At 39.4% G+C, this 26,006-nt stretch overlaps 1 protein-coding gene across 4 annotated transcripts; it reads right to left on the bottom strand.

Annotated features, from left to right (window-relative positions):
• Positions 1 to 410: 410 nt before the first annotated feature.
• Positions 411 to 24,672, bottom strand: ttc39a (tetratricopeptide repeat domain 39A). Of its 4 annotated transcripts, XM_044199123.1 has the most exons (21): positions 24,447 to 24,672; positions 23,093 to 23,143; positions 22,823 to 22,873; positions 22,365 to 22,409; positions 15,474 to 15,578; positions 9,883 to 10,014; positions 9,106 to 9,146; positions 8,694 to 8,761; positions 8,500 to 8,564; positions 8,242 to 8,341; positions 7,549 to 7,614; positions 7,000 to 7,108; positions 6,847 to 6,914; positions 6,700 to 6,759; positions 5,725 to 5,886; positions 4,680 to 4,771; positions 4,200 to 4,320; positions 3,579 to 3,690; positions 3,221 to 3,335; positions 2,851 to 2,967; positions 411 to 2,503 (listed from the first exon to the last, which is right to left on the bottom strand). In XM_044199123.1, the coding sequence occupies exons 1-21, from the start codon at positions 24,497 to 24,499 to the stop codon at positions 2,389 to 2,391; spliced, it is 1,848 nt and encodes a 615-aa protein (XP_044055058.1). In that variant the 5' UTR covers positions 24,500 to 24,672; the 3' UTR covers positions 411 to 2,388. The 4 variants fall into 4 exon arrangements, with proteins under 4 accessions (XP_044055058.1, XP_044055059.1, XP_044055060.1 ...); XM_044199124.1 differs by lacking the exons at positions 23,093 to 23,143; positions 24,447 to 24,672 and adding an exon at positions 15,896 to 15,980 and having other exon boundaries at positions 22,823 to 22,874; XM_044199125.1 differs by lacking the exons at positions 22,365 to 22,409; positions 22,823 to 22,873; positions 23,093 to 23,143; positions 24,447 to 24,672 and adding an exon at positions 18,959 to 19,341.
• Positions 24,673 to 26,006: the final 1,334 nt, after the last annotated feature.

Here is a 26,006-nt window from a genome sequence, read left to right as displayed (position 1 = left end):
CAATGAGCTTTCACCTACAGCCAGGAAGCTTTAGCCACAGCCAATCAGATTCGTGATCACATTACCCTTCGCTAAAAACGTAAACACAGGGCTAAAATCGAGAAATTAGTCTTTGTTATTACAATTTCGGACAGTTTTGCTATGACCAGTTCTGGACTCAAAATATTACATGATCACCCACCAATTCACGGTTGTGTTACTGGTCAACTTAAGCCTCTGTGTATTTTCAATTGATTATGATACTATGTTCTATTCCAACACCCCTTGCATTCTTGTCCGTGGCTGCCATTGTCTTGAATATCAACAAGATGAGACGAGTTTACTGTATCTAGCTTTGTAAATAATAACACTGTACACATTGTATTTTGTGGTTCTGTTTGGGGTGCACAAAGGACAAAAAGACAACGCAAAATGGTATGTGTTTTTTAGTTGCGTATTATCATTTCATCTTAAATTACAATAGAAACATTCATTATGTACAGGAATGTCATTCTGCTTAGGTGCCCAGTAAAATATACTGATTGTAAACATCACAATGCCATTTAATTTAGTTAGAGTTTCTTTCAGATATAACTGTGAAACCAAGGGGAAAAAAGATAAATAAGCTTAATTAATTATAGGAAAATAAAATGTGATTTGTTATTGGAATATTCACGACTGCTGTTAAGACAACATTGAAAGTAAATTTCCTCCACCATTAAAAAACATTGAAACTGACTCCTAGTCATCGTCTTGAATCCCAAACCTTACTCTAATCATAAATAAATCAGCAGTGCTCTAATTGCAACACTTGAGACACCATCTGAGTTTCTAGGTTTTGTTGTAGGGACACAACCCTTCAAATAACCTCACCACCAACACAATTAGAGGTGACCCCTTTCTGTCTTATCATTTCAATCATTACACGTATTTGTTCATATACAGATTATTATTTGACACAGGGTCATGGTTATGATGTTGAAGTCCTTCTATAGATAGTATCAAGCATGGCTGATATAGGAGCAGCAGAGGATGTTCACAAAGCAGGAAGACTGTGGTGGTTCCTGTTAGAGCTTCATCACTCACTGAAGATGCAACAGGCAGACAAGCACGCAGTCCTTCACTGCTCGGAGTGAATGGCCTGTTTGTTCAAGCTCAAGTACTGTTGGAGCCTGTCCGACACACCAGGAGGAGAAAAGGAGGGAGTCTGCCTTTCTAAAAGACACATTCATCTGTCCTCTTAAAACGGGACAATTTTTGTAAAAGGTGCCATTTACAGTATATAAATGTAAAGAACAACACTCACTGCAACTCTGATTTTTTTTACTCTGGAGAGTCTGCATGGCTGGCTGATTTACATAGCTCTGTGCAAAAGCCATTTCATGTAACTGTAAATAAGACAGAATTGCAGATTTGATCATTTCTTCAGAAGGAGACTGAAAGTATTACACATGAATACATTTGTGTCTTTCAATGTTTCAAAAGGTTTCAAGGAAAGGAAGAAAAATAAAATAAACAATAAAATGTTAACTCACTCTCAGAAACATAATGAACCATAGTTTATGCAGTGTAAAAGTGAATCCAACATATAAACGATTTATGTCTAATTAGGTCATATTGGGTCTGATCAGAAATCTGAACATAGGTGAAACCTGTCAACCAAAATGTATCAACTGAAACAGTACAAAACAGTCTCATAGTCCTCATGGACTATGTGGTGAGTTGCATGATAAGATATATACCTGATATCAAACTATGTCAACACATAATTATGTGTCACCCCCCATCTACTCTTGTCATTTCATCAGTAACCTCTAATTTACATTAAATTAAAATAAGTGGGAGAGCTTTGTAGCAACCAGGTCAAATGGTGCTGCTGGCCAGGTGGAGTTAGAGTCGGTAATTATATAGGGGCTGTTTGGTACTCTGGCTCCATCAGATTGAACCCTTCTACCCTGAACTGGGCACATTTTTATCCTGGTGTAGCAGTGGAGGTAATCTGCAGTATATAGTACTATATTAATGTGACCTTGTTTTCTACCCTAGTGCGCCCCTTAAGGGTGGCCACAGTGCTGGACAAACAAGCCTGCTAGAAGCAATGTTTCATAAATATAGGCACATTTCTCAACTTGTCTCTATTTCAAATCACATGAGGAAGTGGAGTTCATCACAATATAACTCTGGAAGAGGGCGTAGCAAACCTGCCTAACCCAGTCAGGGCCACATAGAGCTGCAGACGCCCGTAAGGGCGGCACACACAAGAAAAACAAGCATCCCTCTTCCCCTACCCTCCTGATGAAAAAACAAATCATCCACCCGAATGGGCGGGGCTGGGCAGGGCAGAGTGTTGCATTGTGGGACTGTGGAAACAGAACGCTGTCTCAGCTCTAGTGTGCCCTCCGCTGTCTGTTATGGGCTGGAGGGAACATGGGTGCCGTTCTCCCCCACACCCTTGGCCTTGTGCAGAGCAGCCTGAATACGGAAGTGTGTCCGTGATTCCATCGAGTAGTTTTTGTAATTTTGCCTGAAACAGAGCAAAAAGAGTCACTTATAATGACATCAGGGGTAAATCACAGTCTAAATTCTTATTTCACCTATGAGCATTGTAATAAAGCCATAAATCACAAAGATGGTTTACAATCAAGTTGAAGCAAACCTTGTTAATTCTTCGTTAAGATGAACGGATGTGGCATATTTAATTTAAAAAACAATGTCAAAAGTGATGACTTGCAGTTACATACTATGTGAAAAAATATTAGGCATAGTAAACATTTCATTAAACTGCAGCAAGCACGTGGAGAATCTTTGATTTAAAAATCTTCTTCATGAGTACAGATGATTTGAATATGTTTTGCTGGTTGAAAGACTTACTTTGCTGATTCTAGGAGTTTGATAGCTTCATCTTTTCTGCCTTGCTCCAGACACAGCAGGCCGTGCTCCAGCAGGGCATTAGGAACCAGGTAGTGGTCATACTTGATCTGAGACTCACTGCAAACAATGTCAAAACATGATGGTTACAACATGTATGGCGGTGAAGTCAGTATGAACAAAGATTCCCTTAAACTACTGTGCTGTTTGTTTTTCAAAACAGAACTACCTTTATTCACCAGAGAATGCACTACGAATATGATCAGGCTAATTGGTGATGACACACTGCAAGAAACTAGAGCGTATCTGTTTTTCTGTTTTGGTTAAGCATGTACACTGTACATGTCTGTGCACATTACTGAGAGAGGCTTACTTGCAGAGGACAAGGGTAAAGTAGTGTTCAGCCTCCTCTTGGTGTCCCAGGTGTTTGAGGCACAGTCCCTTCAAGAGGCTCAGCAGACACTGATCATCTATGGAGAACTCAGTCCCTGACAAACACACAAAAGGACAGTTAGGACCAAACAGATTACAAAATGGGTACAGTAATTCTGGACAATTACTGTAGATTATATCTACAGACTATATAATTCTCTGAGATGCAGTGAATTTAGCATCAGTATAGCATCTAAAATAAATGCAATCCACATTAGCATATTAATAACAAAAGAAAAGAAAATTAGAATTTTAATGCATGAATGATCCTCTTGGCTCTGGTAAATCATTGTGCATACTTGGGCTGCTCTCGAGTTTAGCCTGTGCCTCATGCAGTGTTTTCAGCATGCCCTCAGTCAGGTCTTTGTGTTTGCCAATGACTGTATAGCCGTTCCAGATGTACATCATCTCCTAGACAACACACAAATACACATACATCATACAAAACCAAAAATCAGAGAATTTTCATTGATACAGGTGAACATAAAAGCTATTTTCTCTGTGACAAACCTCAGCTCTCTTTATGTATTTGACTTAAACAAAGGTTATTCTTGTAACACTAGTTCTATGAGTGCAGATAAAGCTCTCCAAACTGCTCTGAAGCCAAAGTGATTCAGCCAATCAAGACAGATCCACCAAACCTTGCAAGTGTAGGTTGTACAAATGCCTATGGTACCTTAACCTGGCAGCCACAATGTCAGCAACTCAAAGAGTGGCAGAATGACAAGGTTAGAGAGCTCCACTTTTGCTCATAGAGCTAGGTTTACTAGGTTTTCTGTTTCATACAGGCTTTGCCCTCTAACGAGCACCCCCACCCCCCCCCCCACCCCCATGCAACACACTGTAGTAACAGTGTAAAAATCCAATCATGCTACAAGTAAAGCAGTGCAACATGGCAAATAGCCTTGTCCAGTACTTGCCAGTGGAGGAGCAGGAAGAGGAATGGGGTTTTCTGCGAGGTAGCGACGGGCTTTCCTTATAGCAAACTTCTCTGTTGGTAAAGATTTTCCTGCTATTTTCTGCTTCAGCCCTGGGACCTGCCTGAATTATGATAAAGCAAACACATACGTATCAGTATAGAGAAAATATGTGACACATTGTTTCGAGTAATTACATATCTCAAAGACTGTTTAAAAAGGGTCCAATCGAATGTTAAATTAGGGAGCATTTTTGAAGCTGTGTACCATCAATAGAACACTTGTACAGCTCTGTGCAATTCTTGCTATATTATCTCTCTGTTAGAAATTACATCTCTTAGTTCATATTCCATGCCAAAGATGGTCTCTTCCCAGAAGAAAAAAATATGAGATATATATATATATGTATTTATTAAATGGTGAATCATCTCTGTTTCACTGTGGGTTAATAGTTTCAGTAGTGCCTAAGCTCTTAGTTCATACCTGAACAGAGTGAAAGCAGTCTCCCCGAAGGTTAGGCAATCATCCGTAGTTAGCATGCTGAGGTAGGCCGCTTTCATATACGCATAGGTAGCCTGAGGGAAGGAAAAAAGTGGTTACTACTGCAATCCCATCTTTCATTTTTAAATGAGATGAGGAGAGAAAAAACTACGACTGTGTGGAGTTTTGAGAGTCAGAGCAGGGCTACAGAACTCAAGTTCATTCTTAGTCTTTAGTTTGGTTTCAAGACATGTATTTTCAGCCACTACAAGCTGCTGACTAGGCTTTCTGTCTCTCTAAATAGCATAAAATGTAATTCATTTTCTTTTTCAGTAACACCATCAAATATTGAATGGATTTTCCTATGTGTATTGCGGCTGCCAGGTGAAAACACTGCAACTTACAGGGTGAAGGAGAGAGGGGGACTGACTTGGAACAAAAGTGCCCCACTGGAATTGAACTGGGGAGCAATTTCTGTATAAGATCACCACTGGACCACCAAGACACCCACAGTGGTGGTGATTTTCATGTTGGAAGTATTACACATTTCTCTATGAGCTGAGAAAAGGTCAACATAATTTATTTTTATGAAAACTACTTTAAAATGTGTTAAATCAAAAACATTTGTCAAACAAAGAATAAGGTGTTTTACGAAAGGCTGACTGACTCTAATGGTCACTAAAACAAACAGAAGTGTTCTGTGGTCGTTAAGCATCTCTGCTCTGTTGGGTCTCTGTAAATAATATTATGAAGAGTACAGTCTAGACCTGCTCTATAGGAAAAGTGCAATGAGATAACTTCTGTTATGAATTGGCGCTATATAAATAAAATTGAATTCAATTGCTTTCATCAGGAATTCCTTATAGATTTGCTGGTTTGAAATCTCTAAGAAACTCATTATTGTATTTGTTAAGAAATGTTCTAACTCTTTTGTCTGTTTCGGTCTTCCTCTTATTTATTTATTTATTATTTGGACTTGACAAACTTCAACAAATTTGCATTCATTAATTAGCCAGAACATATTCAAATCCCACATTACATGGCCCACCTTGGACCAGGAGTTCTCCTTGCTGAGCAGGTCAGCGTAGAAGTACGCCATCTTCCAGTGCCTCTTGTATGTGAAGCACCACATCAGCTCCCAGTAACACATGTGGTGAAACTGCTTCCACTGCTGCTGAACCTCACAGCACTCCTCAAAACGCTTGATAGCCTGGAAACACACAAACCACTGAGGATCTCACCTTCTTAAATATATTCAGTGTGAATGTTACTATGTGGTGAGCAACTCAATACAAATCATGTTTGAATGGATCAATGATTCAAGCAAATGGATGTTTGACATGACTTAGTGCGATAAAGATGAAGGCATAGGTTTTTTTTGTGGTTTCTTTAATTTAATTCTGATTCTGGACTTGTATTAAAATTAGTGTTAAGCATTATGTGTGGAGGACATAGAGGGCTCAACTCTAACCTTTCTGTATACTTTAACAATTGATGAGGACAAAGTCAATCGATGGACGTTAAAATTGGAAGAGGTGACCTGAACTTAAAGTGTATAGACAAATTTGTCTTCATTACATGTGTTGCTACTGCCATATTTTAGAAATAATTAAAGGCATACAGTATTAGCAGGACACAAACACGTTTCTGTGTATGGTTGACTCTGCAATATTTGCTTTGCTTTGCAAGATAAATCCAAATATACCATTCAGTAAGCATTTGTGAATTATGTTATATTATTATCATGACCAACAAAGTACATCAGTAGTCACCAAGTCACTTATAATAAAGAGGGGTTTGGTGTAGCATAGACTGACATGGAGGAAGACTCTCAACTAAAACTTGTCGAACAGAGTTCTCAGTAAAAAGATGACCATATCATTTGAAAGACTCATGCACTCAAATTCAAATGCGGGCTGACACATGTATACATAAGACACTCACAGACATCAAGAAATGTGTAATGCATGATACATAAAAATTTTGTTTTGTTTTCAGGAGTATATAAATGATGGACACTCACATCATTCAAGTTGCCTTTGATCACCTCTATTCGACCAGCGAAGAACAAGAAGATGGATCCCTGGAAGAAACACAACCCACAGTATGTTTGGAACACTTCAAATTATGCAATAGATTTTTTGAAAAAACACGTTTCATTCTGGCAAACCTTAGGATATTTTTTGAGATATGGCTGCAGCAGTTTCTCTGCATCTTCAACGTCTCCTTCACCAGTGCCTGCAAGAGACAAACAGAAGAAAACCAGCTGAGATCCTCATCTGTTTTTGTGGTTGGTTGTGGCTGCGTGTGTGTCCTTGCTCACCTAGTATGAAGCTCATGAAGGTGTGATAACAGAGCAGCAGCATGTTACATAGGAAGGACCTGAATGTGCTTTCTGCAGAGCCCTCCTGAAGCTGCTGAAGACCAAACTCCTACACGAACACACACAAAAATCAAAAAATAAAAACAATTCTTTTAGCACAACAAATAATAGGAAGTGAGAGAGAAATGGTACAGTCATTAGCTATTATGATCAAAGCAATTTTGAAGTCATTCACCCATCAAGTTGAACAGTTGTAAATGTTTTGCCTCATGCTTTCACTAAACGTGTCAGGTTCAGAACTGTCAACTCAGTAGTAGTCATATGAGTTTCACCACAAATCACAGGCAAGATTTACTGTGAATCAATGAACCAGTGAAACAGCAATTACAGATACAATTCATGAGTTATCTACATGCACTTTACATTGTTAACAGTAAAGGCCCAGTACTTCCCACAGCACAGAACAATCCACCCCATGTCAAACATCTCTAACTCGACCCGTTACGCCCTCAGTCCTGTCAGCTGCTCTCACTTGCCAGCAGAACTCACCTTATTACCAGAGAAACCTACAAACTCCAGCAGCTTGAGCGTCCGCGTGGGCAACATGGAAATCATCTGCAGGAAGTAGACAAGCAGTGAAATTGAAAGGCTAGCAGCAGGATTACAGCAGGGTTCATTTCTTTATAACTACCACACCAGTGGTTTCCAAGGAAATTATATTGAATTTCATGAACAAGCTGTACAAGGGCCACGGTTGTACAGTAATTACAGATGTTTTCCAACCAACAAAGTTTCCACTGCAAATAAGTTAAACAGGCGAACGATAACAGAAAGATGTGTAAATGTGTAGTAGCCTTAGATCATTTCTGTACTTCACTTTACTTCTTTAATATAATAAGAGTATTGTTGATGCTTTAGATGTTCATAAATAAAAACATGCACAAAATTGCAGAAGAACAATCAGTGAGTGGCTATAATCTAACACTGATCATTGCTGCCTGAGGAGCACTAAGCTCAAAACACACTGCTTGTTTGCATGTTAGATTACAGCTACTCTTACTGTATGTTCATCTTTTGCTCTTTATGTGCTTCTGTTTAATTATGAGCATCTTAAGCATCCCAAAAAATGTAAGGCAAGCAAGTAGGTTTCAATCTTTTTTTACTTTGGTTCAGGCTTGATGTGTACATTTATTCTTTGACTCATGTATGATAACAAATGCAGACATTCAACCTTCTACTTACTAGATTAAAGGCACCTATTCCCAGTTTAACACCACCCTCAAAATGGCCATGGTTGTCACCATGAGTGTATCCAGAGGACTGGAGGACTGTGTGAAGCTCTCTGCAAAGATAAAAGATAAAGGAAACATGTTAAGAGGGTTTTACAAGGTAATGGGGAAGAGAGAAAAAGTTGTTTTTTTTAAAGGTCTAATAGGAAACGGGGAACAACACAAGCATGACGAGATGAGAACAAGAATATTCTGGACTTTAGATTCTCACTTGTATATCTGGTAGCTGTTCCTCACTTTGATTCCCCCTTTGATGAAATTGATCATGTTTTCATCCTGAACAGAGAGGGAGCAAGAGAGCAGGAGAGTTAAGAGAAGGAAAAGAAACAGAGAATGAGTTTAAACAAACGTATCAGTGGTGTCAGATTCAGTAGCAGGCTATCTGGATAAGCCTAAGCTCCTGACCTGAAGGAAGGTGAGTGCTGCCCTCTGCAGGAGACACTCGGCGTAGCAAACTTCAGCGTGGAGTTCCTCTGAGGTGAAAATGATTACGTCACAGTTATCTTCAGTCAGACAGCCTGAGCTCAGCCTCAGCTGCAGCGTAATGGCCAAAGACACACACACACACACAAACACATACATATGCATATGCATATGCATATACAGTACTTTAACATGAGTGCACACACACACACACACACACACACCAGAAGCAAAGATTCAAACTAGTGGGCACACAGGCTCACCTATACCATTCAACATTCAAGTACTCACACATGAAACACACAACTGAAACTGCCTTCCTAATACTGACATCTGTAATTATGAATCACGGTGACACATCTTACTCATCATGTCAATACAGTACTTTACTGACCCTCTGTGAAGTTTCTGGAGAAGCTTGACTTCTTGCGGTGCCTGATTGAGAAAGCACAAAACAAACAAACAAAAAACCATCATCAGTGCATTTGTTCTACTGAAAATCTTTGTTTTTCAGCAGCACTGCACTGTCCCGCATTTCTTTGCTTATCTTGTTTCTATGCAAATCAGTGACTCAGCCTCTTTCCAGTAATGACAGGATGCTGAGCTGCTGCAGGCTAAAGTTACCACAAGGTGCTGACTGTGCATTAAATGTGATACCTAACCTAACTTCACAGCATTGAAACGGAAAACTGCAGCTCTGACCTCAGATCAGATCAGTGACCAACACTGTGTTGGTCTGAAGTAGAGTGTGTGTAGGTAATATCTGGGTGGGCTAACGAGATGTACTGTCCGGCTCTGAGTCATGACGGATTCTCACAGTGGCTCCAGGATAAATATTGACAGACAGTTGTGACATTCCTTCGGCCAGTGAGTCTGGAAGATCTCAGCATGTTCTCTGGTTTTGGTAAGATGTTGCTAATGGGAACCAGAAAAAGATTCAGTATCAAATGTCCAAATCAGCAGTGTGCGTGTTTATCAACTTCACTTTGTCACTAAAATCTAACTTTTTGTATTGTTTCTAAACTGGCTTGTCTCTAGACCGACTGGCTTTTAAGAGACAAAATTTGCTTCTGCAGCTGACTAGAAAGGAACTAAAAAAAATGCCCTGTTACAGTTTATCAGCTGATCATCGGGGCACTATTTCACCATGGTGTTGTGGGGAAAGTCTTACCGCTGACAGAGAGCCTGGGCCTCCTTCATGGTGTTTCCTGCAGCCAGGATGTGTTGGGGTTCAAAGGTCATCATAGCCTGCATCTCCAGGATGGTGGCATACGTCAAAGCGTGGTACATGCTTTCTTTGGTTCTGTAAAAAAAAAACAACAACACACAATATTTGTTTTCAGTTATATTGCACTGGCCTTGAAAATGAAAGAGGAAGTTATAGATATAAAAAAACATATTGATTCAGATAGATCATGTGCTGTTTCTGGTGTGCTGAGAGAGAAGCGATGAAGAGGCAAGAAAAACCTATTATTTGAATGAGAAGATTCATACAGTAGTCACTTAATCAGGCAGTACAATTGAGAGATGGAACAACGCGGGCACAGAATATGAAAAGCTGTAGTCAGATAATCAATTCCTGCTAACGACAGAGACATGTGATTAAATACTTGGAACACTAAAACCCCAACAATACACAGAAAAGGGAAAAAAAACAGTTAGTGTCTATTTATACCTGTGGTTGTTGTCACGTCACACCCTGTTTAACAAGAGTTCTTGCAGGTTTTACAGTGATGAAGGAGGTGTAAAAGTGTTTGATGTCACACACATTTTTCCAGTAGATGTACTTCTTGTCGTTCTAGTTATAAACAATTATTTGAACTAATTACTTCAAAAACACAATGGCTTTGCCATTAATATGCCGTCCTACTGGAGTCCCATTTGATTTAAATAGCTATATATATAACGTTTTTACATATGTATTGTATGTGCATGTATTACACACATGCACACACACAAACATAAAGGCAGAGGTGTGTAGAGAGGAATGCTGTCAGTCTACATTACTGACATTTCACTGCTGTTCACCACAGACTGACTCATGTGACCAGCCTCTGTGATGTTACTCTGAGCTCCAACCACTCGTCATTCTGATAAAGAAAAGACTTATAGATACATTACAGAGAAGCAGACAGAGATGAAAGTGGTATCATCCGTGTGACTTTTAGCCTGTCAGGGACATAAAATTGCAGCAATAAATCAGAGTTTTAGTAGTAGACAGAGAGCTTTTGCTGAGCTTCAACTCGTCACCGAAAGGAATTAATATTATTAATTTGAATCCAGTGATCAATCGGTAAACAGAATAATCAACTCAGCAACAACCAGCAAGTAATAGAAGAGAGTCAGAGAAGGAGGCGGTACAGACTGAGAAGCAGAGATTTGCATGCCTTACATTTCCATTGCGTCAGGCTTATGTAAACAGCCCAAGCTCAAGCTGAGAAAACTTTTAAGATGGAGCTGTGAGGTCAACTGAATTGCTTATAGCTGTGCTGAAAGTGGCTGAGAATTCAAAATATTTCACAGCAGCACTCAGATATTTTTCAATCAGTATCATCTCAAGGCTTAGGGATACGAAGGTCTTCACCCTTCCAACAGCAATGAAGCCGGGTCTCCCACATATTTTCACAACACCATTCCATGACGCAAAGGAAGAGTTGTGTTGTACTTTCTCAATAAGGAATGTATGCACGCACGCCTTGTATTCAGTTCTGCACGCGTTAGTAACAATTAGAAAGTACAGAAATGGCAAGAGCGTCTCTACATGCAAAACAGTTCATTTCTGTCAAAATACATCATTTTCAGTGTGAAAGTTGCCAAGAAACTGCAGCCGAGTTCCAAAATTAGATATGAACCAAAATAGTGACATCTTTTCTGAAAAGTCATGAAACTTCAACACTCATAGAAGGACACAGGCACAGCTTATCAGGAACAACGTCACAACATCTCGCCAAGAAGCACCTTCGTCAGTTGCTGTATTGTGGATGTACGTCATACTTCTACAGTACACCTCCTGCACCCAATCCCTGTTACAGCTGTGAGGAATGGGGCAGTACAGCAAGATCGGAGAATAAGATTGCACTGTTTTGGCTGCACTTGGTCTGGTGGCATGTTTGAACAGAGAGCTAGCAAATACCTGCTACCAGGATACCTCTGGGATTTGAAATCTGATCAAGAACACTTGACTGGTGACTTAGCAGGCATGTTTCTACAATGTTGTAGATGAGTCTGCAGTGGCTCCTTGACTACGAGAAACATATGGCCTGGGCCTCAAAGCTCCGCTTTAAGGCTTATATAACGTGCTTTGAGTCGCCCACTGGTAGTGATACTGATGCATGGACACCAGCTCAGACTACACAACCTCTGCTCAGAAATATTAAAGCAAGGGGGCAACCTGTAAGGCTGAAATTAACTACAGCAAATGGGGCCAGTTGTTAAAAACATTTTAAACCACAACACAGCACTCACAGTTTTAGTCATCCCACAAGAGAACATCGTCAATACATTTTAAACCTTTTCACAGACCTCCTCTGTATCAACTGTTTTGTTTGTTTCAATAGTTTTATGTTATGAATAGTTCATAAGACCCCAGCTTCTGTCGCACACTTTTGTCCAAAAGACTTACATCTTCACATGTACGGTATATACATTGGGAGCAATTTGTGGTTCAGTGAATCAGTGTCTTGCTCAAGGACACGTCTGCATGTATGTTACTACCAACCTCGCCATAAATAGCTGACACCAACTGAGCTACAGGTGCCCCTGTAGCTCAAATGAGTAATTCAAACCAGCGTATGTGAAAAAATCTGAACTAACCCTTTAAGACCAAAGTGATCCAAAAGATTCAACATCCCTCAATATTCTAAAATATCTAATTCACACATTGCATCAAGATAATCGTCCCCATAGCGACAGTCAGTACCTCAGTGATTAACTCACTGAGAAACTGACTGACGTTCGATTCCCCCATGCCACATGTCGCCGTTTTCTTCCACAGTCACACTCACAATCATGGCAGCCAGGTGGATTTGAGACTTCAAACTACCCATAGGTATGAGGGCATTAACCCTGTAATGGCTAACCCTGTCTTCCTCCCAATGCATGATGGGATAGGTTCCAGCTGCCAATGACCATAAACAGGAATGTAGCCGTAAAAGTAATGAACAAATGATTGATTAAAATACATCCAGATAATGAAAGCTCTCTTTAAAAGACTCTCTCCAATATTTTGGTTTCAGTGCGTGTGTGTGTGTGTGTGTGTGTGTGTGTGTGTGTGCTGCAGAGACTCTAGTACAACCTTGTTCCACCTGACTGCGTCAGAACACAGCTGGAGGAAGGGGAAAGGAGTCACAGATCGAAGAAGTAGAGAATTTGAAAGCACACATGGACTAAAGCAGAGGAAAGACAAACACAGAGGAGGACGAGGAATGCTTCTGATGGTGTTTAACATCCTCAGGGCTGCTTGTTCCCGAAGTCTTTCAGAGTATCTCGCTCACAATGCAGCAGATTCATCACACCTTACACAATATTACATAAGTCTGATGCCTCAAGATTCCTCACAAAAGGAACAGGAACATTCAGATGAGGTTGCTGGTGTTATTGGGGTTTGTAGAAATCAAGCAAAATAAAGCCCTGCCTCAATTTGATATAAGTGCTGCATGCATTCATGTGACTGCATCCTTTTTACAGTCTACTGAATTCTCTTATAAAACTAGGGAGAAGCTGGAGGGAAGGAAACAGCAATTTCTCAGCAACTTAGCAAGTATGTAATTAATTTAACTCTTTCACACACAAAAAAACTTCCACATACCTAAGAGAGATATTTAGTGAGTAAAGACCACAATAATACCTGACCCGAATTCCTGATTATTAGATTAGACCCATCTTGAATTTCAATCTGTACTGATTTCTGACTGATTTCTCATACTGCATGTGTCAAATCCAACCATCTGGGCTCAACCAACAGCTATAAACATGTACATATTTGCAACTACTGTTTGTTCAGGTGCACTTTAGCGACTGGAAGAGGCAGAGTTAGCCCACACAGAGCTGTGGGAAGAATATCGAGATAGAAATGAGAACACACGCTGAGCTTACAGTCTGCCAAACCTCAGGCAGCAGCTAGTGGTGTCGTCGGGGTGGATTTAGACAGATTTTCCTCCAGGTTGTAATATTCCACAAATCCAGATTTAAATACTAAAGCATATTTATGTTTATGACAACAGGACAGGCACTTGGCAACAGAGTATTTGTGTAATGTTGCAATGAAAGTCTCCATAATTTAGTCTGAGCTAAGAACTCAAACAAATTACATCACTCAAAACCTTTTCGAAACTTACAGGGCTAAACACGCCAAAATGTCTCCTAACAACATCATCAAACACAACAAACTCACAATGGTTGTCAATCTACCCGTAGTACAAAATTACAAAGAGAAAGTACAGAATGACAGGAGGCTGTAATTCCGTCTTGGCGTAAGCCGGCACTGAGAAGAAGAAACTGGGGCTAAGGAGTGGCGCACAGCCCCAGAGAAGAAATAGAGAGTGGAGGATAATAGCGAGAGTGTGATAAAGGTTCTGATAATAGAGGAGAGAATGAGCAGTGAATAATGGAGTAACTTGATGACAGTGTTTGAATATAAAACTAGAAGCAGGGTGTGGGCCCAGAGAGGGAGTTTGTGATTGCAACTCAAAGCAGCATGTCAATCACGTAAAACCTACAGCCATAAAATCATCTAACCAGCATCAGCAGCAAACACCAAAGTTCCTTTAGCCCTCCCTGATGTAGACACAAGTATCTCTGTTTCTGACCTGTTACTATGCCCAGGACTGGGTTTTTAAACTTGAAAATTATTGCTCGTCTATTGCTTTTAAGAACTGGAATTTAAAGCATCAAAATGCTCTTACAGTCATTGTAACGCTCAAAATGTACAGCAAGGTTTTCCTCATTTTTTCCTCTTTATTGAGCAAATAAATTGTAATCTAATTGCTGCTTAGGAAGGCAGACTCTCATTGGAAAATGTTAAACAGTATTTGAAACTGAATGTATTGGCTGAGGACATTTGTAATAAATCAACAAAGGTAATTCAGTAATGTCAAAGAATTTTGCTGAATCATCATCAAAACAGAAGCAACAGAAGTGTTGGTGACATTAAAGCATGTCACCAACACTTCGCATGCACAGTGGTGCTAAATGCTAACATCAGTATGCTAACATGCTCACAATAAAAATGCTAACATGCTGATGTTTAGCAGATATAATGTTTACCATGTTCACCATCTTAGTTTAGCGTGTTAGCATGCTAACATGTACTAATTACCACCAAACAAAAACACTACATCCACAGGCCTTTTGACTTGTCATAATAAGAAAGGCACAGGTGTTACTAATAACATTAATAATGACAGTGTGACAATGAGCCGCATGAACAACACCGAGACCCTGAAACTGAAGCAGCTAAATGGAATGCAGCCATTGTTAATATTATTATTTACAGCTGTGTTTTCCTACTGTGACATGTCAAAATGTCTTCTGTGAAAAAAAGGCCTATTGCGTGTGAATGCAGTTTCCTGTTGAAAATCTTCACCTTCTAACACCTGAGAGTGCAAAAATGCCTACACATACAGTTGCTTGCATGCATAACATCAGCTGTTTGTCTCTAATTCTTTACATTTGTCCTTGAAAGCACAAAGCCAGGTGGGACAGAGCTCGACTCGAGCTGAGAACAGCAACTGTATTAGCATGTGGTTCAGGTTGTTCTCCTACCTGCATCTGAGCCGGGCCTGTGCCTCCTCAAAGTGGTTTCTGAGAAACAGATCCAGGGCAGCCATGCAGTCCTCCAGAGCCAGTGACAGGTCTGACTGCAAGCACCTGCAGAACCAAAACAAACACAGAATCTGGATGAGAAGAGAAAAGGAGTGCTGACAATACATTATTATCTAACAAATAAGCCAAGCTTGAGCAGTTCTGATCTCTTAAAATATCAATACTGAGCAAAATTCAAGTGGAACAATGTATTACATTTGTTTTATTGAAAAAAATATACTATTGTTGTTTTTGTTTGTATTGGACAATTGCTCAAAAAGTCAATCAATCAAGTTAATTACAGTATCACAGGCTGGGATTACAAACATTCCCTAAAATTGTCTTTAAATAAAAGTTGATTCATATTTGAAGATCCACGTCACCTTACTCTGTTCTGCCACCCCCGAGTATCTCTAACTGTCTCCCTGTTCTCATTTACAGCAACAAAGGCAGTCTCCAAACAGTGACCTACAACAGAGAGTGGGATCTTGATATTGTCTCAGTTTACTTACATATTCCTCCAGTATTCAACCCTTTCTACTACTCCACTACTTCACAAGAAAAACAGAAACACAGGCAGGGTGAGCCAGACAAGCAGACTGGCTCGAGAGAGTGCTTCGCTGTTAGTGTTGTTGCTGTTTGCATCACATTACAGAGGCAATCAGCTTAAATAACAGTACTTGCACAGCCCTCCACTTTTATAGGCTCAGAGACCAGTTTTGTATAAGATCATTCATGTTTCCTCTTGTAAATACAACTCACTGTTGTGAGCTGTCTTTGTGAAAGCGACAACAAACTACTCTGATGACTGTTGATAATGTTGCTGTGTATTAAGAGTTCATTACATGGTGCACGTGACCCTAGCATGATGAGTACATGGTGTGGCCAAACTGGGCACAAGTCATCCTGCACTCCTCCTTCCTTCGTCACAAGGCTCCCTCCTCTTTGATTTCACTCACTGTACTGATAATGGATCTTTTGTTGTGTATTTTATGTCTTCACTTCCACATTCTGTGAGAACAGCACACAGCATGTGAAAAACACATTAACATTGAGCTTAATGAGCTGAACAAATGAATTACGTTGATGGTAAATCTATAACACTAATGCTATTCAACATTAAGATGATTCATTCCTGTTGTTTGTTTTGTAGAATGATACTTTTTTCTAAGATTCAGTTATTTGCTATTTATGTTCATTTGTATCATGAAATGCTTGTTCAAGTTGTTCGGTTTGTGCTTTGAACTTCCAGGCCGCTGTACTGATCATATGAGTGTGACAAATGTTCCCCATTTACATTTAACAGCTGCAGTCAGTCAGTCAGTCAGTCAGTGTTACCTCTTTAACTCAGAGTTCAGAAGTCTGCAGCAAACATTAACCAGATGCAGAAGAATAGAAGAGCAGAAACTGAGCAAACACAACTACGACGAATGTGTATAGCAGCAGTGACAGCATTTACTCTACATTCCTGCCCATTAGAAACACAGAGGAGCTAAAAACTCATCACACACACACACACACACACACATACACATACACACTGGTGCAGCTCTGGCTAATGACATGTGGGTGACTGCTGTGTTCACCATATGACCAGCAGCAAGCCGAGCTAACTGCAGGAGATTCACAATGACAACTGCTGTCAGAGAAACATCACACAATCAAGATTTACAAGACATTTCAGGCACCAAAGTTTAGGTTTCAGGTGTTCTGACGAACAGACAAACAAATAACAACAACTCCATAATGAGAAATTGTTTTATACTCAAAGGTTATGTGGAACAACTGGTACTGTTGTAAATAAATTACATATTCATTTAAAAAAGCACTAATACTACTACACTACACAGTATTACAACAATATTAAAAATTGCAACTTCAGCCATATTATAATTAAGTGCCTACTAACAATAAAACACTGAGACATAAAGGGATCAATAATACAAACGTTAATAATGCCAGGAGGATATTAAAGCAAGGTAGCATACTGTGCATGTTTTTATGTCATTGATTTGAAGGATAATGCTGCAGAGTCACATGTCTTCCCCCAGTGGCCACTGACTAAATTCAACCAGAGCTGTGTCGTACCAGTTTTCTCTCTGTATGAATATAAGTGCAGTGACTGCCTACTGCCACCTTTACTTACAACAACAAGATTACAGAAGAGCTACAAGCAGTCAGATGTGTATAAGCACAGCTATCAACATCAGTGTTGTCTTTGATACTTTTAATACTTAAACCAAACTTAGCAATAGTCTCACTGTTCTTGTGCTGACTCTGCAATGACTATTTTAACTCCCTGAACCTTCACCTTAACCATAACTATCAAAAACACATGCCTGAGCTTGACTTTAACTCTAATCTTAACTACAACCAAGTCTTAACCCCACACATACAGTATTTGTATCACATTATTCAGTGTTCTTAAAAGGGTTATAACCTTGCTGGAGTCTAATCACCTGTTAGATTCAGAGCATAACCTAATAAATGATAAATGTCAATAATTGTTAAGGGACTATGGTATTTTGGAGAGCTTGTTTACTTTGCTGACAAAATCAGACACTGTAACCAGCAGGGGCAAATGATCAAATCAGTCAATAATATGAATTACTTTGCTGACAGCATGCTGAAGAGGGTGAACAATCAGTGCTTATAGCTTTAGCTCATCATTTGCTTATAGCTGGAAACTAACTCAACTGATCCTAAATGACTGGAAGACAGGATTTTGGCAGGTTGACATCTTAAAGACAATCTGAGGCCTGAGGACACTAAAAGGAAAAGAAGCTAGCGCTCAGTCTGTGACGAAAAATTATCACACAGTACAGGACACTGTGCTTTAAATGGAGGGAATAATTGACAATTGTATGCAGGAATGAAAAGGCATGACAACCAGCACAATGAGGAGAGTCTGTTAAGTTCAGGATGTGCATACTACGCACTGTCCCAATAATTGAATTGAACTTCGAGACAGCGAGTCTGAAATTCTGGGTTGATTTCTCTAGAGAGTAACTTTCACTATGATGATCATTATCAGTGAAGCACACACACACACACACACACACACACACACACTGATAAAGCCACACAACCACTATTCATATACACACCCCTGCATGTGCTCAAGAAAACCAGAATGCACACACACACACGCGCGCGCACACACACACGCGCGCACACACACGCACATCCTTCCAAGAGTGACGAAGCATTAGTTTATCGACTGTGGTTCACGGAGCTTTCACCACATTCGTTCCAGCTATAAGATGTTCGGAGGCCTTGTGACATAAAAGAGCCGAGCTGCTCCTATAATAAACCGAGCGAGTTTGTCCACATGCCTGAGTGTCACGGCTGGAACACACACAACAAACACTTGCAGAGCATCTTAACGAGGCCAAATGAATGACAAACACACACGCCATCCAAACAAACATGCAAACATATCTTACCCGTTTGACACAGTATCTTCCTCTCCTGACATTTTTGTCTTGCAAGGTGTGTGTGAAAGAGAGACGGAGAAAGAGAATTGCAGAAGTGAATGTGAGCCTGGGGCCTTTCCAGCAGTGCAGTGTAATGGTCTGTCTCAGCAGCAGCAGCAGCAGCAGCAGAAGGGCAGGCGGGTGAAAGAGAAAGGAGAGAGAGAGAGAGAGAGAGAGAGAGAGGGGAAAGACTGAGGGAGAGAGGGAAGACTGAAGGAGGGAGGGAGAAAGAGAGGAGGAGGAGGAGGAGGAAGGACGCAGCAGCAACAGCAGACCTTAATAAGATTGGGATGACTATCACACATGAGGGGAGAATACACAGTCTATCTGTGCTCCCTCAACAGGCACACACACATACAAAAAGCCTGTCCCACCTCTTCCGATCATCAGCCTCATGCTACACACTGCAGTCTCTGCTCTGATTGGGTAATGCAAAGTCAGGGGCGGGGCTAAATGCCCGCGACTCACGGCCTGAGGATTTTTATATAAGATGGGAAACAACAAAAGACAATAAAACGGGGGAAACAAAACTAGGAGGAAGAACAGAGTTATAGCTGACAGAAGAAATAAGTTACATGCACTTCATTCATTCAAAACGTTGTGCTTTCTGCTGCTACAGGTGAAAGAGGGAAAGCGAGGCTTGAAAGATGGAAAAACAGATGGCTGGTGCGCAGTGAGAATCTCAGCCGGACCGGTCTGCTGCAGTGTTCAGAGAGTCCAGAAATAGAAGACACAGATGCAGTACAGCAGCTCATACTGTGGACACACAAGACCTCATGTGAAATCATGAATGAAAGATTTAGGAGGAGTTACTGCAGCTCGACACTCTCCCATTAGATGTGTATGGCAGAGAGATGTTCAGGCACTTGAAAGCAGAGGAGGGCATGTCGGCTTTAGATCAGAGAGGACTGACTCGACCCACGTCTCACATCAGTAGTAATTAGAGATGTGACAAATATGCGCTTTTTAATGCAGACATTCTGACATGACATAGCAGGAAAACCACTGGTGTAATTAATCATTTAAATAAGGGTTACACTCCATTTAGCTTTATTAGGTAAGGACTAGGAGAAGGGATAAGTGATACACTAAAACGGAACGGAGCCATCGTTAAACGCATTCATTTTCAGCTGTGCGTTTCCTGCTATAACAAATAAACATGTCTGCTGTGAAATAGTTCCTTTATCTAATGTCAGAAAAGGGCTATGAATGCTTTGCGAAAAGTGTCAAACAGGATTAAACACACTCTGGTTTGAACAAAGCATGTGCCAATTTTAGCGTCCAATCGGCCCTTTGAGTCTTGTTTTGTGTTTCGAAAATGAAAACATCACTCTGCTCAAGGGTTTTCAAATTCTAGAGTAATTAAATACAGTAGCTTTTAATCGTCTCATAAGAATGTTTGTTTATTCAACTCAGTCAGGTAAATGCATTAGTGCCGCAACTAATGATTATTTTCTCAACTAATCTATTCATTGTTTGGTCTTTAAAATGTTAGAAAATAGTAAAAATAAATAAATAAATAAATGCCTGTAAAGTCCAAGGTGTTCAAAACTCAACGATATTTAGGTTTACTATCACATGAGACAAAAAAAAGCAGGAAGGTTTGGTATTTTTGCTTGAAAAATGACTTAAATTATTAATCAATTATCAATTAATTTTGTGTCAGTTGACTAATTAATCAACTAATTGTTTCAGCGTTAAACTGCATAACTGGTAACCGAGTTATCTTGGCAGACACTTAAACATCCTCAAAAGTGAACAAATCACTTACAAGACTATTAAATTCAAAAGTGGAAATCCTCTGCTGATTTATAGAAAATGTTATTTCACTCCAGGAAAATATTAAATGTACAGTAGCATGGCTCTATAGCACACTTACACAGCCACATACACACTCTATTAATAACACTGCTAACATCAAGAAAGTATAAAGATCACACTCATGTGACTGTGTCTATGTGCTCTTTGTTTCTCCTCCATGGTAGCCCATAAAAACACAAATACAAGAACAAAGCACTTTGTCCAGCACAGAAACATGAGGGGAAATCCTTCTATCTTCATAGACTGTCGACTGTGTGCTGTGAGGAGCACAGAGAATCACGGGTTTAAGGTGGAGATAATTAGATTTGATACCCAGCTGGAACTCATGGTGGACAATTGGATTTGACAATGGAAAAACAACAGATTTATGAATCCAGAAATGTTACCATTTCAAACTATCTACGCTATTAGCTTTATATAATATTATGCAAATATCTACTTCTTTTATGCGCCACACAATAGTGAACCATCCTAAACATTTGTAGTTCAAACAGACACTGGTATCAGTGTCGTATGTCTCTTCCTTAAACAATCCTCAATGAAAAGAATATGATGCTTTTGTTATACGGCACAAAAACAAGGATTATAGCCAGCAATGACCATTGATAAAATATTTCTTCCAATGAGGTAAAATCTATTTTAAATTTATTTTACCTTTTAAAGTGTAGTAAGAATAACGCAGCTACAAATAAGGCACGAGTCATTACTTGCAAAGAAAAATGGATTTGTGCCATAAAGCAAAATAAATCGTTCTCTCATTAAATATGTAGGTAGATTGTGTTACCGTTGGAGAGAGCAGGCTAGCTGCTCCCCCTGTTTCCAGTCTTTATGCTAAGCTAAGCTTACTGTCTCCGGGCTGTAGCTTCTTATTTAGCGTAAAAATTTGAAAGTGGTATCAATCTTCTCATTTAATTCTCAGCAAGAAAGCAAATAAGTATGTATGTCCCAAAATGTGGAACTATTGGTTTATATTGAGTATATTGTAAAGACTAACTAACTGAATATGTAATGTGTGAGTGCTACATACAGCACCTTTAGCCTTGATTTGTTCAAATTATAATTAATTTTGCTGATCATCCATGCTCTTTTCCTTGAGCTCCCTCCCTCAAATCCTCCTCCGGCTACCAGTAAATCCTTTACATGCCTTGACAGAGAACACAGAATTTGACTATTGAATAAGCAACAGGTTCATGTTCATACTCATCCGGTCATAACTTGACAGGGAGAGATAATTCCCAGGTTCTCTCTGTCTGAATTATTGATACGTCGAACAGCAGGGAGAAGCTGCGTTAATGCCAGTGACCTTCTGATGTCCTTTACTTCAACGTGTCACTAATATGTCAATTAAGGAAGTTTAAGTCAGCCGGAGGGTGCTATCTGCTCACTGCGACTCACTGTCATGCAGGATTGCAAAATAGTAAAAAAAAAAAAAACAAGCATTCAAGAAGAATTTTTGCAAATGACAGGACATTAGTGGGTTACTCAGAGCACTTTAGTTGCAATCTAAACCAGACTTTTGCTTTATGATCAGTCAGAGTTCACTGTCCGGTCTTACCCATTTGTTGATTCCAGAGCATCTTTGTTTCCTGGTAGCTGCAACCTGAAACAGAGGAACAAAATCGAGGCTGTTTAGATAAAAGAGGGAAATCTCAAAGGATTGAGAACCAGCTGAAAGGCCAGCTATTGTTTGTGGAACATGATCGTGAGAGCCATAGAAACGCGGACGCTGCTATATGTGGACACTCCCAGGCTACTTATTTCTTGGCAATGATTTCTTGAGGAAACTTCCTCAGAAATGAACATGAACGTTTTGCGAAAATGTCTGTGAAATCGGTCTGATATGGGAACAGATCTTGGGAAAAGTTTGCTGATGAATTTTAAAAACACAAAAAGACTCAAAACATTTATTTAAAATTTTTTTTAACTGCAACCCAGAATATGCTTCTTTCTGATTTTGTTTTTCATTTACTTTAATACATGTCCTTCAGTGGTTTTCAATTTAAACTCACTCACGTGAAGTCTGTGATGATGGGATCCAGTTCTGGACTGGTTATGATTGACAACCTGGGGAAATAAATAAAAGTTAGTCTGTATATGACAACATGTCTGTGGGAGTTAAAATGCTAACAACAAATGAACTGACAAGGCTCCAGTGTATCAGTCTACTGTTATCAACTGTGTTATTTGCACTGAGAGCAGCACATGGTTTGTTGTTTTCTTTGTGGCACTGCTGATTGTTCTTGACTGTAAGAATAAAGGACTGTGTGCACAATGTGAACGTACCGGCTCGGGGAGTCCGGGCTATTAGGTATGTCTTGAGCCTGCACGGCATCCCTGCGAAGAGGTCAAAGGTCAGTTTAGAGAGAACATAAGAATGGATCTCATGATGGTGAGAGGAGGATGTGTGCTAGGACACTGGAGGTCAGACCTGAAGATCTGAGGAGGATTCAAGAGTTCGTGCAGATAGTAAAATTGTCACCAGCATAGAAAAGCTATATGTGATGAATAGGAGTAAATGCAATAAGTAAATGTAAGTAAAAAGTAATTATAAGCTGAATGTATTCATGACACTCAATGTGGAATCATCAAGGCGACTAATAATGATCGCCAACAACAAAGAAGCACATGTCAGCAGTAACACAAGACTAAATGGATTGAAGCTATTTATTCCTCATATTTTGTGATGTATTTTGTTATTAAGTGACCATTTTTATGAACAAAAAACCTTTTAAATATGCACAATCTCTATTTAAACATATACATCTTCAATTAGGGTTGCACATGTTGCACTTTCTGCATGTGAGCCCTCATCACAGACTACATGTCTGTGAGACACCTGAAGAGGTAAAATGATACAGTATCTAACAAGAAAAAAAAGCAAATATTAGAGAAACGTCCAAAAGTAAACATGATTTGGTGTAGCTGAATTTAGTAATTTACTGTTTCCCACCCAGATAATCATCGTGCGATCCCTTAAATCCATGTTGTGACCGCTTGTGGGTGTCCTGACCTTCAGGTTTGGAACCATTTGGTTAGATCATCCTTTCATGAACATATTACGAATATTTAAGTATTACTTCTTTTTCAAAAATGATCTGCTGAATGCAGCTGCAGAGATGAGACAAAAAACAACAAATAAACAAAAAAAGGCATGAGAAAAAGCTACAAAAGAACTATAAAATATGACTTAAAATCAAAAATCAGCACACTGCTACTACACTGAAAGCCTCACAGTGGTCAGTCAGACTCTGTGGATGTATTAGATGTAGGGCTCCTTTAGTTGCCTGTCATATACAACTTTTTTTTCTTTCTGAATAGTGAACAGTGGCAGCTTTTGTTACAGTGAGTTAATATGAATCTGATCCCTCTACAGTGCAGAAACAAAGGACTGAACTTCACAGATCATATCTCTGGTATAAACCTGCTCAGAGGAGAGTGTGTGTTGTCTACAGGATCTAGGAGGGTCCTGAACATGTTATGCTTTACACAACAATCTCAGTGAGATGACAGCACAATCAGATTATGATACACACAAAGTGCGATTAAATTCTCACTGTTGGCCACACTATGCACACAGACAAGTACAGACAGGGTCAGGACTTGCACTGATTTTCAGAAGCTTTTTTCCTCTACTCACTTTTTGCTGTCATCTTTCTTCAAGCTTCGTCTCCAGTTAGTGATAAAACTCATTCCACAGCACTGGGATCCGGTGAAACAGCAGAATTATCCCGGAGAGAGCAGGTTTACACAGTGGGCATGGAGGGACAGACAGACAAACAGACAGGAGCGGAGAGGAGCAGCTCACACTGACAGGAATGAAGGTACAACAGCTGCTGTGCGCCTGCTTCCTGACGTGGAAAGGTGTGTGCTGCTCTCATCACCAAAATAATGACTTTGCACTGCAGTGTAGCTGCTGCAGGTCCTGGCTTCACGGTCCTAAAGCCCTCCATATTATGACAAGGTTACACACTCAGTTACATACTGTGTAAGTAAATCTTATTTCAATTAACAAACACGTATATAGATACATAAAGCAAGTATAAATATTTTAAATATTTATGTTGTATTTTGATTTTAACTTTTAAACCAGCATGGATAAGAATTCATTAAAGTGCTCAGGAAAAAAAGTGGACATTTGAACATCTACAGTTCTGGGTAAAGAATGAAGAAACAGCTACTAAATTGACCTTGTGGTGAGAAGCAACAACTGTTGCTTCCAATGTCAAGAATTAACTTTTAAGTTCAATTATGTTAACTAAATAACACGCTTGACAGCTATAGTTTCTATATATGTTGCAGATAAAAATTTTACCTACAAATCTCAGCTTCTTAACTTCAGCTTGTATAAAACATGATGTGTTGCTATAGACTGAGCTTAACAGTAGTATGTAGGGCTGCACAATATGGTAAAAAAAATCACATTGCAAATATTTTTACAGATATTACTTTTTGCGATTGCGATATGATTCACAATTAGTGGGAATGATCATTTTTGCATCACAATCTTCATTGAAGAACTATTCAAATCATGATGATGTGACATTTGTTGGGGTCTGTACCAAACAAATGTGTTTTTTTACATCTGGAGAACAGGATTGTAGGCCAGGGCATCTCTGCAGCACGAAACCAAACCAAAACCAAAACTGCTGTTTTGTCACACATTTTACCTTTATCAAACAATTGCAGCTTCTGCGATTTGGATATTGCACTTGGCCATATTGCTATGTCGATAATATTTCGATTAATTGTGCAGCCCTAGTAGTATGTAAAGTAGTTACGGTTGACTCCACACTGAACAGCAACATAAATGCTGCTTAAACATGAATACATCTATTGCCACAATAATAATCCAATAATATAATACTATATAATATTCTGAATGTTGCCATTATACATAAGGAGTACTTTTACTTTTGTAAATAAGTATATTTTGATGATAATACTTTTATTCAGTGGGGGAGAAAGTATACAGACTCTTTACTTAAGTACCAATAAAACAATGTAAAAATACTCCATTACAAGTAAAAGTGCCACATTAAAAATCTTACAAAAGTAAAAGTACAGAAGTACCGATATTATCAGCAAACTTTACGTTGGCCCATGCGAGTGTTACTTTATGTCCTGTTGGTTAGTTTAATCATAACAGTGCATCATATTTTATCAGATAATTATGTGTTTTAGATTAAAAAGTACAATA

Source organism: Siniperca chuatsi, linkage group LG6, assembly GCF_020085105.1.
Source record: "Siniperca chuatsi isolate FFG_IHB_CAS linkage group LG6, ASM2008510v1, whole genome shotgun sequence".
In the NCBI taxonomy this organism is placed as follows: Eukaryota; Metazoa; Chordata; class Actinopteri; order Centrarchiformes; family Sinipercidae; genus Siniperca; species Siniperca chuatsi.
This window is presented reverse-complemented; position numbering and strand designations above follow the sequence as displayed.

Excerpts from the sequence above, each read along its gene's own strand:
- ttc39a (XM_044199123.1), bottom strand. The coding sequence starts at position 24,499 with ATGAGTTTTATCACTAACTGGAGACGAAGCTTGAAGAAAGATGACAGC. Across the intron at positions 8,762-9,105 it reads CTCCAGAAACTTCACAGAGG|AGGAACTCCACGCTGAAGTT; the intron begins GTCAGTAAAGTA and ends TTTTCACCTCAG. Across the intron at positions 7,615-8,241 it reads GAATAGGTGCCTTTAATCTA|ATGATTTCCATGTTGCCCAC; the intron begins GTAAGTAGAAGG and ends TACTTCCTGCAG.